Source organism: Scyliorhinus torazame, chromosome 3, assembly GCF_047496885.1.
Source record: "Scyliorhinus torazame isolate Kashiwa2021f chromosome 3, sScyTor2.1, whole genome shotgun sequence".
Classification (NCBI taxonomy): domain Eukaryota; kingdom Metazoa; phylum Chordata; class Chondrichthyes; order Carcharhiniformes; family Scyliorhinidae; genus Scyliorhinus; species Scyliorhinus torazame.
In genome coordinates this window covers 160,951,679-160,966,980 of record NC_092709.1, presented here as the reverse complement: position 1 = coordinate 160,966,980, position 15,302 = coordinate 160,951,679, and the positions used below count along the sequence as shown (strand labels likewise).

At 52.3% G+C, this 15,302-nt stretch overlaps 1 protein-coding gene across 7 annotated transcripts in view; it reads right to left on the bottom strand.

Annotated features, from left to right (window-relative positions):
* The window catches only part of slit2 (slit homolog 2 (Drosophila)), a 671,546-nt gene that overhangs the window by 43,917 nt on the left and 612,327 nt on the right, over window positions 1-15,302 (bottom strand). For all 7 annotated transcript variants that reach the window (XM_072496476.1, XM_072496471.1, XM_072496473.1 and 4 more), the window contains one exon: window positions 6,437-6,574. In XM_072496476.1, the coding sequence (XP_072352577.1) occupies window positions 6,437-6,574 (138 nt within the window). The remainder of the gene's footprint in view (window positions 1-6,436; window positions 6,575-15,302) is intronic.

Sequence of the window (15,302 nt, the reverse complement as noted above, 5' to 3'; positions counted from 1 at the left end):
TGATGGACAAGCTGATGGGCTTCATCACCTCCAAGCTCCAGAGACACAGGGAGGAGATGAGGAGAGACCTCCTGGTAGCCGTGGAAACGGCAGTGGAAGCTGCGACGACCCCCATGAGGGAGGCTATGGACAATGTGGAGCGGAGGCTAGAGGCCCATGAGAAGACAAGGGATCTCGAAAAGTCCGCCAGGGACCAAGGGAAACGGATTGTGGCACTCGAGGCCGAGGTGGTAAACCTGGTCAGAAACTAGAAGTTGCTAAAAGACCAAGGTCGACGACGAGGAGAACAGATTGTGTCAGCAGAATTTGAGAATCGTGGGGCTTTTGCAAGGAACGGAGAGGAGAAGCCCCACTGAGTACGTGGCAGCGATGCTTGGGAAGCTAGTCAGTGAGAAGGGCTTCGCCAAACCCTCAGAGGTAGACCATGCCCATTGGTCGCTTCGGCAGCAGCTCAAGGCGGAGGAGCCACCGCAGGTGATAATGGTGAAGCTCCACAGCTCTCAGGTCAAAGAGCGGGTCCTGCGGTGGGATTTGAATTGCACAAGAGGGTGCAGGTGAGAAGGACATTTGATCTGCTTGTGCCAGGACATTGGCGCTGACCTGGCCAAGTGCCGGGCTGAATTCAACAGTGCCGAATCCGCCCTATACAAAAGCGGAGTGTGGTTTGGCATGCTTGCCAAGCTATGGGTGACATACCAGGGCTAGGAACACTACTTTGACACCCCAGTGGAAGCCAACAAGTTTGTGCAGCAGAATGGAATGGGCAAACAAAGATAGAGGGCAATACCCAGAGCGTGGGCTGCAAAATGAAAACAGGCGGAGGTGCAGAGAAAATGAGGGGGTGGGAGGGGAAAGGAAGGTAGACACAGGTTAAATAGGAGAACTTGATTAGGAGAGCCACTACACCAGCGAGTAGGCTGGTGTACGGGAGTACAGCGAAGGAGGAAGTCACGACGCACCTCACAGGAGAGCATGGTAGAGGAGAACGAAAAAACAGAAATTCAGGAAAAACAAAGGACAATAAGAGGGTAGTCAGGGGAAGTGAAGAGTGGGTAGAGTGCTGGTTGCAGCAGACAACATGTGGAAAAGGCGAAAAAGAGGAAGTCGGTGATGGCCATCTTGAATGTCCCATAAGCAAGCATAGGCCTGGACGAACAGGGCCAGGCCCACACAGTGAGTATGGTTGGCCCCACAGGAAGTGGGGGTCCAGATAGTAACTTGGAATGTGAGGAGCTTCAACGGGTCGGTGAGGAGATCCAAAATGTGCGCCCATCTCATGAGTCTGAGGGTGGACGTAGCCTTCGCACAAGAGACACACATAAGAAAGAGAAATTGACTGAGGGTAAGGGCTGGGTAGGACAAACATTTTGTTCATGTTTCAACACCAGGACAAGGGGGTGGCCATACTAATTAGTCGGGCTGATCATTCACAGTGGCAAGCACGGTGACGGACCCAGGGGAGCGATACGTTATGGTCAGCGGGACCCTGGAAGGGGCTCCTGTAGTACTTGTAAACATATACTCCCAAACTGAAACGATGCTGAATTTGTGAAAGAAATGATGGCCAAAATCCGGGACCTAGGCACCCTACTCATCATGGCAGAGAGGGGACTTTAACTGTGCACAAGACCTAACAATATACAAATCCAACACCAGGGCAGATAACATGTCACGCCTGGCATGAGAATTGGATGCCTTCATGGAGCAGATGGAGGGTAGACCCATGGAGGTTCAACCACTCAAGAGAAAAATAATTCTCCTTCTTCTGTCACGTGCGCAAGGCCTACACATGCTTAGATTTTTTTTTGTTGCAGGGAAATGGTGCTTCCAGGGGTAACAAAGGGGGAAATCTCTGACCACGCGCCACAATACACAGACGTGAGGTTGGAAAAGGGATGGGCCCATTGCCCCCCATGGAAGCTGGATAGAACGCTCCTCGCACAAAAATATCCCAAGCCATCATTGGTTATAATTCCTGCAACCTGAATCGGGAGGTCTCACCCTCTACGTTCGGGGAGGCACTGAAGGTGGTGGTCACGGGGGATATCACAGCCTATAGGGCCCTTAGAGACAGGAAAGGGCAACCAAGCAGTGGCTGATCGACTCCATACTGGAGGCAGATCGTCAATACTCTATAGCCCCAACCATGGAACTGCTGGTGGAGAGGAAAAAGATGCAGATGGAATTTGACCTGCGCTTCACGCGGAAGGCAGTCCAACTCCACAATTGCTTCACAGCTCCAGGGTTCCAGGTTCGATTCCGGCTTGGGTCACTGTCTGTGTGGAGTCTGCACATCCTCCCCGTGTGTGCGTGGGTTTCCTCCGGGTGCTCCGGTTTCCTCCCACAGTCCAAAGATGTGCAGGTAAGGTGGATTGGCCATGCTAAATTGCCCTTAGTGTTCAAAATTGCCCTTAGTGTTGGGTAGGGTTACTGGGCTATAGGGCGGAGGTGTGGATCTTGGGTAGGGTGCTCTTTCCAAGAGCCGGTGCAGACTCGATAGGCCGAATGGCCTCCTTCTGCACTGTATAATCTATGATAAACTATGATGATAAACTCCACCAGGCACGGAGTGTCTTCTAAGAACATGGAGACAAGGCCAGCCGCATGCTGGCATACTAGTTGAGAAAACAGGCAGCTGCGAAAGAGATAGCACAAATTAGCAACAGAAATAGCAGGATGGTAGCAGATCCGAACAAGATTAAAGAGGCCTTTACAAACTTTTACCAGGGGCTATATGCCTCTGAACCCCCGGAGTGGGACTGGGGGATGAAACAGTGAGGGAGGACAGGAAACAAGGGTTGAAAGCACTGTTAGGGCTGAGCAAAATAGTGCAATGCATTCATTCCATGCAGACAGGGAAAGCACCGGGACCAGCTGGGTTCCCGGTAGACTTTTACAAAGAATTCTCAGCCGCGCTGGCCCCGCACTTGCGGGAGATGTTCAATGACTCACTGTCAAAGGGGGCTCTGCCGCCCACTCTGGCCCAGGCCTCGATCTCATTGATCCCCAAAAAGGACAAAAACCCGACAGAGTGTGGAACATACAGACCCATATCTCTCCGAAATACTGACACAAAGGTCCTTGTTAAAGTTCTGGCAAGGTGCCTGGAGAACTGCCTATCAGAAATGATTGCCGAAGATCAGACCGGGTTTGTCAAGGGCACACAACTAACAGTGAACATCAGGTGCCTGCTAATGCAACAATGATCCCATCCGGGGAGAGGACACCAGAGGTGATTGTCTTCCTGGACAGTGAGAAGGCCTTTGATTGAGTAGAATGGAGGTACCTCGAGGAGGAGCTTGAACGGTTTGGGTTCGGGGCTGAGGTTACTGCGTGGGTCAAGCTCCTGTACAGTGTTCCTACGGTGGGCATGCGGATGAATGCCACGAGCTCTGAATATTTCCGGCTGGACAGGAAAACGAGGCAAGGGTGCCCGTTATCCCTGCTCCTGTTTGCATTGCCAATTGAATTGCTCGCTATCGCCCTCAGATCGGCGGACTGGTGGACGGGCATTCAGAGAGGGGGCAGAGCGCATAGAGTCTCGCTCTGTGTGGGTGACCTGCTGCTCCACGTGTCGACCCCCCCTAGCCAGTATGGCAAAGATAACAGGACTCCTTAGGGAGATCGGTGCCTTTTCAGTTTACAAACTCAATCTGGGCAGGAACAAAACCTTCCACGTGAACCCTTGAGAGCGAGGAGCGGAGCTGGAGGAACTACCGTTTAAAGTAACCCAAACCTAGTTCAGGAAGCTGCGAACCAAGAGGCCCACACCTGGAGGACGCTCCACAAATGGAACTTCTCCAGCCTGGTGGAGGAGATGGGAGATGGGGCTCACTCCCGCTCTCACTAGTGGGAAGGGTACAGCCACTCAAAATGAACGTGCTGCCTAGGTTCCTCTTCGTATTTAGATCACTCCCGATCTTTATCCCCAAATTCATCTTCACCAGGATCGACAAGTTAATCATGGCCTTCGTCTGCAGGGGTGGGGGGGGGAGACTCTCAGAGAAGCTCCAACTCCCAAAATGGAGCAAGCTCAGGTACCTGCAGCTGCTTGACTTTCTCCGTGAGAAGACAAAAACGTTCCCCCAGCGACCCAGGCACATGTTTCTGGACACAGTGGTAGGAATGGACTAGTTAGGGCATGACAAATATGGCGGCTGCTATGGTCGACTCCTAGAAAATGTCAGGACCCCACTGGATGAGACCAGACGTGAATGGGGAGGAGATGGGCACGGAGATATGTGCAGAACTCTGGATCTAACTGGGGGGGGGTGCGGTGGGGTAGGAAATGCCGCCTGGGTGAAAGGGAGTTTGCAAAAGGCAGAGGAGGATGGGGAGGATGGCCCCTCGCAGGAGGGACACAGGCCTCTTCCACACGGGCCAAACCGGGAAGATGGAACTTGCTGGACCTCCCTCAAGAACTCAAGGGGGAAAGAGGACTAACAGGGCTCCTTCCGTTTCCCCCCCCCACCCCCCCCCCCCCCCCCCAGCAAAACATGACAATTTGTAAATGAGGTGAAGGGTCCTGGCAAGGAATGTAAATTTGTGGGTGAAGCTGTGTTTATCTCTTGCCGCTAGGCGGTGAGGATCCCAGTAGGACCCTTCAAAAAATTATATAATACTCACAAACACGAATGTAAGTGATGTAGGATAGAACTGGGACCCCTGCCACAGACAGGGTGACAGCTTGGGGCTCATGTGTTATCGTTACTATTGTGTTGATTTTTGTCATTGGTGTGCCGGTATTCTGTTCTATTTTAAATGCCAATAAAAATATTTGTAAAAAAAAATAGAATTTCAGTGGAGACGGGTGAGGATGTTTCCTCAATAAGACACCATGGACAGACCTTGTGCACCTAACTCCCCCAAAATCCTAATCACTTCCCTTGCCATCCCCCAGACGTTCCCTACCCCACCCAGATCCCTGCCAATTACTAGTCTTTCGGGTCCTGGGACTTCGTACCTGACAGCTCCCTTTATGTCTCTTCCAGACACTGTAGTGCTGTGCCTGGAGGGAGCGGAGAGCTGCCGGCTAATCTGATTGGCCAGCATCTCGAAAAGATAGGTGGCGGGAGTCTCCATACTCTGGCGCCATAATCGTGATCGGCGATTGGGTGGAGAATGGACTCCAATGCCGAAATCGGGGCCGGCGCCGGTTTGATGCCGGTCCACCATGCTCCGCCCCCTCCAAAATGGTGTCATCGTGACGCGCGCCGCATGTCAGTTCAGTGGCGTTGGCACATCATCGGCTGGCCCACTCCCGATGGCGCAGGATCCGTGTGGTATGAGCCGACTTGATGGCTGCAGACTGTGTCCAGCGCCACCACACTCGCCCGGGATCCTTGCTGCTCGCCAGGGAGGGCTTCTGCTAGTGCTGGGGGGACTGGCCAGGGGGTAGTCTGTGGGGTCGCAGTTGGCGGGCTAGGTTTAGTGCACAGCCGGCGCTATGTTGTACAGCGCGATTGGTGCAGGTCGTCAGCCATGCGCATGCACAGCCCGGGACCCGTCCATTCTGCGGCCGTTTTCAGCACGATCTGCGGGACTTTCACTTGGTGCCGGTGCTAGCCCCTCACATGTACCGGAATCAGTGAGGAGTCAGCGGCGAATTTCCTGTCGTGAAAGTCGACACATTCTACGCTGGCATCAGCACTTAATCTCCCGAATGGAGAATCCAGCCCAGGATTTCCTCATGAGTGACGGGCGGAAGTCTCACCTTATGCCAATTAATGTTCGTTAGACCGTGATATAGCATTGGAGCTGCTGTAGTTGGTGGGGGGGGTGTTCCCCACTGACTTTCCGGGTGGCGGGGTCTGAGACTCTGCTGTCCTAAACATTTCCCGTCTGCAACATCAATGTTAGGTCAGCAGAAACCAAGCTTATCAGTCTGTCTGCGGTTCACATCAGCTGACTGAAGTTACAATGACCTAGAGAGAGAACAGTCAGGGAAGTGCCTGGAGAGGAGCAGCAATGCAAAGGTGGCAAAAAGTCGTGTTAAGAGAGTGATCACATTCTCCCATTAACCATGTACAAAGCACAGGGCATCAACTGGTCCAATTATACATCTGCTGAACATTCTGGCATAACATCAGTGTCTTGTGACTTGCTCAGATGTACACTGAATCGTCTGTGGAGGATGGTTATAATACCGACCAGTAACAATAACTTGCAGGTGGTGGCCATTCCCTGATTCCAGTTTTGACAACAATCTTGTGGGTAACTTTGTCGTTCTTACAGTCACACAGTACTGCACTCACTGTTACAGCTGACATAAGTCAATCACTGACTTTACCTGCATTCTGCAAACTCAGGAAAAGGCTGAGATGGAACCAGTTTATGAGAAACAACATTGACAGCAAGTCACAGATTACGTGTTCCTCAAGTGCTTTCCTTTGCCAAAATATTTTATATTCTCAGTGTCTCTCCAACTCAAACCTACCTGTAACCTTCTGGGCAGATACATGTATACCCATTCACTGCATCAATACACTGAGCACTGTTTTTACACTTGTTCTCTTGGCAGTCATCATAGTCAATGTCACAGTGTTCACCAACATATCCAGGTGTGCACTCACATCTGTAAAACAGAGAGTAATCTCTAAAGGTCAGGTAAAATATCCATCAGTGCAGCACTTCAAAAATCATGTTTTCTTTGCAAAAGATGTTTCCCTGAATTAATTCTTCTTGCATGATGTCAGATACATTTTGGTTGTTTTCCAAGTGTCGCTAGGTTATAGGAAATGTGACTTACAGCACTTGATGCTGTCAATGCCATTTGAGCACCAGTGAGAAAAAGGTCCATCTCCTAAATCCATCGGTTTGGAGGGAAAATATTACTGGTATTTAAATTTTTTTTAAAGGATTCCAGTTTTGTTGAAGTCTTACGTTTCAGGTGCTGGGATCTCATTAACATGTGTTACATACTCTGTTAATGCAATATCATCAAAAAATCTGTAAGTTCTTCCTGAAATTTAAGTCTCCTTCATTGGAAGGCCAACAGTGACTACTTAGAATTCGGACTGGCCCAGACAGCCAAGAGAACACAAGTAATGCTGCTGGCAGAGTGCACAGTACGTACAGTGACACAAAAGGACTTCATGTGTAGGCGTGCAAGAACTATTCTGTACCTGTAGGCAGAAAGGAAGTGCTATAGCAGCACCTGCTTCCAGCTGGATGATATCCAAGTTACAACATACAACTGTTGTTTTCTATAATTCTGAGCACAGTGGAGAAGATATGCAACTTATTTATTAATATAGCAAAAGTCATCAAAGGCACTAGGGTTTCCTGGAGAGATCCCCCCCCCAATCAAAAGTTCAATTAGAACTTCAGAAAACTCTTACTTTCACACAGGCTTCCATTTTGATACACATTGATGCGTATAATTTTCAGGCGAATATTCTTCCCCTCTCTCTTGAATATGCAGAATGTTGTATTCCACAGCGAGCAGCTTCCCACATATATAAACCTATGCAATGTCAGTCGACAAATTCACCACAGAGGGCATCGCAGCTGAACCCTAGTCTGTCTTTACCAACATTCATGAATGTATACTTTCCTGCAACGGTCAGCACATACCAGTCATAGAATCATAGAATCTACAGTGCAGAAGGAGGCCATTCAGCCCATTGAGTCTGCACCGGCCCTTGGAAAGAGCACTCTACTTAAGCACCATGCCTCCACCCTATCCCCGTAATCCCACTTAACCTTTTTTGGACACTAAGGGCAATTTATCACGGCCAATCCACCTAACCTGCACATCTTTGGACTGTGGGAGGAAACCGGAGCACCCAGAGGAAACCCATGCAAACACGGGGAAAATGTGCAGACTCCACACAGACAGTGACCCAAGCCGGGAATCAAACTTGGGACCCTGGAACTGTGAAGCAACTGTGCTCACCACTGTGCTACGGTGCTGTAGTCAACTCTCTATTATTTTTCTCAGGGATGATAATTTACGATGACTGTTTCTGGGAAAGTCAGACAATTCTGTACTGCTCGGGGATGGAAATGTGAGATCCCACTGTTCATTATGGTACAGTTACCAACTTAATTACCTATTGAGCTCCCTTTTTACTATTATTTTTATAATTAGCCTTGGTTGCCCCACTCATATGTAAAGGTACCCTCAGGAGAGAACTGTTTGGCTGGCATTATTTCAACCATTATGGAACCATGCAGACTTATATCAACTCCCTAGTGCAGACAGCACTGTGGGCCATTACCTCCTCGGCCTTTATGGGTTTTCTCAATGAGATAAATGAAGAAAACCATGAGGGCTGCTTAGGTAGAGACAAGTCATCAGCCTATCCTCCTGGGGGATCAATATAGTCTGTAGACTGCTAAATAGAGTGAGGCTACATGAGCAAATTCCAAACCCCCCCCCGGCCATTGTCTGTTATGGCAGGTAAATGGCAGTTTGTCTTTTCCACCGAAGATCGTCAGGAATTGAATTTGCATCTAATGAATGCTGTACAAATCAGCAGCAGACCGGAATCCTTCCCAGACTCCAGCCCTCCAGGATGTCTTCAGCCGGGAATTCTGATTCACCAGGGGAAAAAACTGGCATGTGTGTGGCTAGATAGTTAAGAGCACTTACCACAGAAGTCATGGCCTGCAGTAGCAGAGGATCACACGACACCAAGTATGGTGCACGCCAAGGAAATAACCAAAGGGCTGAAAGGGAGTCATTGAGGGGATTGTCACACAGATCTTGAGAGTGGGCAGGATCAGAGTGGATATAGGGATTGCGGGCACATTGTGGAGCAAAGGCATTTGAAAGGTGAAGGTAATGAGTTCTAGCGTGATAGGGGGAATTTTAAGGGTAACCGATGGGAGGGTGACGGTAACACCGGGGAGGGAGGGGGTGGATGATTATGGGGGTACAGGGTGGGTAAAAGGTGTTTGACATTGTCTGGAAGGTGACACACGCCATCCAGACCAAAATGTTGACGCCCTCAATGTTCAACAGAAACATTTCTCGCTGGGAGGACGGTCATTGGGTGGGTGGAGCTGAAGGTCAGCTCACCTGGACAACTGAAGGAGAACCCTGAGTAACTTTCCTGACAAAAGTCTCTTTCTCGAGGCTCTAGAGGGCAATGGAGCGAAGGGGAATTATGTGAATGGCAGGCTTCCCGCACCTGGCTTGCATGAATCTTGGCAAAGAGCAATGCCTCCAGGCACAGACATGATTCAGGGGGACAAAGACCCGAACTTGGTTGCTCCCTGTAAGGTGGGGATTGGGGGGGGGGGGGGGGGGGGAGGGGGAGGAGGAGGAGGAGGAGAATAGGAGAGTGCACACAGGCAATAACACAAGCCGCAGCAAGAAAAACCCAGGAGACCTCTATGAAGTGAAATGATTCACTGACTTATAAAAGTGCTAAAACTTTATATGATGATCGTATACTCGTGCCACCAGTGTTAGACCATAAGACCATAAGACATAGGAGCTGAATTAGGCCATTCGGCCCATTGAATCTGCTCTGCCATTCAATCATGGCTGATGTGTTTCTCATCCCCATTCTCCTGCCTTCTCCCCATAAACCCTGATCCCCTTATTAATCAAGAACCTATCTATCTCTGTCAAGACACTCAGTGATTTGGCCTCCACAGACTTCTGCGGCAATGAGTTCCACAGATTCACCACCCTCTGGCTGAAGAAATTCCTCCTCATCTCAGTTTTAAAGGATTGTCCCTTCAGTCTTCGGCTGTGGCCTCGGGTTCTAGTTTTTCTTATTAGTGGAAACATCCTCTCTGCGTCCATTCTATCTAGGAACTTAATACATCTTAATTTTTCATATTCTACCACTGTGTCTAGGTGCTTCCCCGACATCTGCAGCAGAGGTGGAGCAGCCTGCTGACTTTTGTTTCTTCTTGTCTGCAATGAGTTTGGTGGGTGTCCTATCAAGAGCCGAGGCCTCGAGGGTCCCAGCCTTCTTTGGGTCTCGTGCTCTGGGGCAGATTCATACTTGTAGTCCCAGAGACTGGAGCTGATGGGATGACTGCCTGAAGGGCCTTATAATACATGGACACCATTGGAGAATCCTGGCTGGAAGTCCCAGGGTTGTCTTCCTGATGCTCCTCCTCCCTTTGGATGCCTCAAGAGGAAAAGAGTCAACTAGAAGTGCTTCATCCACCTCTCACATAGCACCTACGAAACTCACCCCTGGTTATAGTGTTAAGTAAAGGCGCCATAGTCCCAGATGACCATAGACTCCCTTGGGAGAGCTGACTGATGGTGATTTAACCTGAGGATCACCACACCTCAGGTGAGGGGTGAGGTTGAGAAGGTGAATCTTCATGAATAACTTCAGAATGTACGGGAATTGAACCCATGTCTTGCTCTGCACCATAAATCAATGGTAGAGTGTACATCTGAGCACATCTCTGGCAGAAATGGATGTTTTGCTGGATTGGGTCTTCATCCTCCCCACAGAGACATTAATATGGTACGTGTTGGAGCCAAGTCATCAAAGAGCATGTGGATGCAGTCCTCCATCGCAAGTGCCACTCTGGCAAGGGCCTCTGACACCCCTGCCTGATGTTCTGTGCCACCTCACAGATGTTCCAATGTTTTCTCCATAACCAATTCCAGAGGCTCATCATTTGACTCAGACTTGGCAGAAGGCTCTTCTCCAGCAGTCCTTCAAGTGCCAGAGACCTTGACTGTCCTCCTGCTTTGGGCATGTGTCTGTGTGCTGACCACCGAAGTGTGAGCCCAAGTCTAAACTAGATCTATGATCCAGTGCAGTGTGTGCCTCTGGGCTGGTGGAGGGTGCAGATGAATGCTGTGACGATTGTACCAGGTGATAAGACATTCTTTTCCGAAGCCTCCTGTGGACCAGACTGACTGGCCTCACCCTCTTCCTGCTGGCAATTAGAATGGAGAGAGGAGAGAATGAGAGACTGCCTAGGCTGGTTTAAAATTGGCACTCAATCACCTTGGTTTTCCAAGGCTATTTGGATTATGCCTGCTTCCTCACTAGGTGCTTGGGGGATGCTGATCTCATCCTCAGCACAGACACGGTCCTCCGCATGAGAGCAAAGCAGCCTGCTGTTCAAATTGTGTGAGGAGTTAGGTCTCAAGACATCCCCCTCTGCTGTCTTCTCCATCTTTTGTCTGCTGTGCACTGTCTTCTCCTGTACAAAGATAGTTTGATGGATTGTGAGCACTTCTGATGCAGGAGCAGGTCACATGACACTAATTTTGTGACTGATAACTGATCTCCTTGCTCAAGTGAGGGATTTGAGGCAATACTGTCCACTTGCCTGGATAAGTGTAGCTCCAACAGCTCTCATGAAGCTGGACACCATCCAGAATGAAGTAGACCACTTCACTGATGCCCCACAAAGCACCCTCAACATTCAGGTCCTCCACCATCGACACATAGTGACTGCTGTGTGTGCTATGTAAAGGATACACTGCTGATAGTCCTAAAGGCTACTTTGCAGCTCCCTCTAGACCCATGAGATGTGGCAGCTAGAAGGACAAGGTCAACAGAGGCATGGGATCAGCAGCATCTGCAAGTTTCCTTCTACTGGCTGTGCCTTCAGTGTGGCTGGGTCAGCAGCCCGTGGTTGCCTCCCTCCCAGCAAACCATATGAAGTGGAGCTTTGAGGCAACACCCCTGTACCATTGCAAGTATTCCAGGGATAGTTTGGCGGGCCCCCCTGCTCAATTCTCCGGCCCGGATGGGCCGAAGTCCCGCCACTAAAATGCCTGTCCTGCCGGCGTAAATTAAACCACCTACCTTACCGGCGGGAGAAGGCGGCGCGGGCGGGCTCCAGGGTCCTGGGGGGGGCACGGGGCGATCTGGCCCTGGGGGGTGCCCCCACGGTGGCCGGGCCCGCGATCGGGGCCCACCGATCCGTGGGCGGGTCTGTGCAGTGGGGGCACTCTTTCCCTTCCGCCTCCGCCACGGTCTCCACCATGGCGGAGGCGGAAGAGACTCCCTCCACTGCGCATGCGCGGGAATGCCGTCAGCGGCCGCTGACGCTCCCGCGCATGCGCCGCCCGGAGATGTCATTTCCGTGCCAGCTGGCGGGGCACCAGAGGCCTTTTCCGCCAGCTGGCGGGGCGGAAATTCGTCCGGCGCCGACCTAGCCCCTCAAGGTTGGGGCTCGGCCCCCAAAGATGCGGACCATTCCGCACCTTTGGGGCGGCGCGATGCCCGTCTGATTTGCGCCATTTTGGGCGCCAGTCGGCGGACATCGCGCCGTTTCCGGAGAATTTCGCCCTATGTCTCCACGCTGGCGTGGGAATGGTGGGATATTACGACCGAAAATTTGTAGTAAAACAGCCACCGATCCTCCGTTTGGCTGGGGGCTAGCAGTCGAGCGGCGTAGAGCACCCAGCTCTAGCTGCCGATACGGCCCGGAGAATTGCCAGGTCATGGTCACGCATGCGCACGGCAACGGCCGCACGGTGCAACATGGCGCTGGCCTCTCACGGACCGGACTGCAAAATAGTGCCCCCCTTTTGGCCGGCTCGCGAGCCCCAGACCACCCCCCAACAGTGCCCCCAGCCCTTGACAAAGTCCCCCCTGCCCGCGGATCGGCCCTCACCCAACTGTGGCGGCGCTGGACTGAGTCTGCAGCCGTCACGCTGAGTTCCCGACGGATGATACCACACGCGACTGATGCCGTCGGGAACTTGGCCTGTCGGGAGCGGAGCATCGGGGGGATGGGCCTCAGACAACGTCCTGAGGCCGTTGATACGGCGCACGGTGTAGTATGCCGCTTTAGAGGGGGCGGAGCATCGTTAAAGCAGCGCTGCCCCCGATTTGTTCGTAAACGGGTATTCTATGGCCGATCGCTAAACGCGATTGCGGCATCGCCGACTGGAGAATCTCGCCCCCTATCACCATCAGTCATAGAAGCTCTGACTGAATTTTCCATTCCTCAGGCAATTAACTGCCCGAGGACCTGTCAGATGGATGGCAGCTCTCTAGTTCCAGCAGTGCTACTGGAGGTAGACAGAAGGCCCAGAGTAGCATTCATGGAGGGAGACCGGGAATTTAAAGGTTGGGTTGGACTCAAAGGGGTCAATCAAAGGGTAAATAAATAAGGGTGCTGTTGGTTGTGGTGGCAAAGGGAAATTCTGTCAGACGGGGCATATTTGTGTCAGCGACTCCTCCATGGGCCACATGGTGCCTGATTAGGAAGAGCACCCCACTCATGAGAACACAGGAGAACTGTCTCTGCATGTGGTGAAGTAACCGCCCACCAATGGTAAAATACCAGTGGCTGCAATAAGACGCCCTTAACTGACCCAAGAGTGCACCATCAACCCCGCTGCTAGAAAAATACCAGTGGTGACAAGATGATGACAGGCCACCACACACTGCCATCCCACCAGATTTTACCCCCAACCCTGCCTCCCAGCTCACTCCCCTGGGCCCTAAAATTCAAAGCCGAGAATTTATGTTAAGCCTCTATACAGACTAGTGTTTTTCAAACTTTTTTTCCCGGGACCCACTTTTACTAACCGGCTGACCATTGTAGCCCACACTGGCCAATTATCGTGACCCATGACGGCCAACCTTCGTGACACACCGTTTTCACATACCTTTAATGCGACAGGTGAGCCTGCTTGGCCTTCACGATCTCACTTGCTTTGTCATTAAATATTACATTTCTGATAAGGACTTCAGCTGAAGATTTAAGATCTCGTTGCACCCCTTGAAAAAAAATCAAGTCGTTTATCCTCTAATTCACCGAGCTTAATCTTCAAATGCATTTGAAGTTTTGAGGGTTTTAAACTCTCATTTTCCAGTACTTCTCTGCATTTGGCACACAAGGGGCGCGATTTTCCAATGCCGTGCCGGTTGGGAATAATCGCCTGGGGCGCCATTTTTCCACGCGACACCGGTCCGATGCCCTCCCGCGATTCACCCAAGCGGCGAGATCGGCCCCATCGAGTACTGCGTGGCGCAGGCTGGAGAATCGCCCGAGACACCCAAAATGGTGATTCTCCGCTACCCCCACTATTCTCCGGCCCGGATGGGCCGAAGTCCCGACGGCGTGAACTGGGGTCACGCCGTCGCCGTCCACACCTGGCAAATGAAGTCATCAGCCAGTCGTGCTGGTGAGCGGACTGTTACGGAGCTCCTGCAGACCGGGCAGGCTCCCCCAGAATGCTGCGGGGTAGTGGGAGGGGGGGGGGGGGGGTGAGGGAGGGAGTGGAGGTGGGAGGGGGTGTGAGGGAGGGAGTGGAGGTGGGTGCGGGAGAGTGTGGAGGTGGGAGGGGGGGAGGGAGAGTGTGGAGGTGGGAGGGGGGTGAGGGAGAGAGTGGAGGTGGGATGGGGAGTGCGGGCGGGAGTGGAGGTGGGTGAGGGAGAGTGTGGAGGTGGGAGGGGGGTGAGGGAGGGAGTGGAGGTGGGAGGGGTTGAGGGAGGGAGTGGAGGTGGGAGGGGAGTGAGGGAGGGAGTGGAGGTGGGAGGAGGGGTGAGGGAGGGAGTGGAGGTGGGAGGGGGGTGAGGGAGAGTGTAGAGGGTGTCGTCCATCCGCGGATGCCACATGTCAGCTGCCCTGATATGGCAGGACGGTGATGAGGACACGGCCGCAGGTTGTCGGGTGGCTGATGGGCACAGGCGACTGGCACACTGGTTAGGAGGATGGTGTGAACTGACTGTTGGACGCAGACAGTGTCCAGGTGTTAGGCTGGCTGCGTATCTGCAGCGCGACCATCCCACCGGGGCACACAGGTATCCCATGCAACCTGGCTGGCGAGGTGTGGAAGAACCTCCGTGTAACATGTCGTATCTCTGCCCCCCACCACCCTCCTGCAGGTCACCATGTATGCCAACCAGACAGCGATGTTCACTGCCATGGTTGGAGCCGCAGCTCTGCAGGTGGCCATCCGGCAGCGTAGACTCAGACGGCTCACAGTGGCTGCAGATGCAGTGGTTGCCGGTGCAGCAGAGGGGATGGCCGCGGAGTGGCCCGTCGTCGCCGCGCAGGCGCTCAGGCCCAGAATGTCCAGTGGGATGCCGAGTGGAACATTGACCGCCAGACGGCGAGGAATGCACAGGAAGTGGGCACTGATATCGAAGTGCTGGGGGGGGGGAGGAGGAGCCACTGATGGTGATGCCAGGGCGCCACAGGCGTCCAGCAAGGCCGAGGGTGTACCGTGACAGAATGTCGTTCGAGGCCCTAACGGATATCACATGCAGGAGGAGACTACGGTTCAGCAGGGAGACGGTCGCACATATATGCCAGCTCGTGGCGCACCTCGCACCACGTGGAATGGGAGGAGGACACGCGATACCAGTCTCCATCAAGGTGATGGTGGCCTTAAACATTTA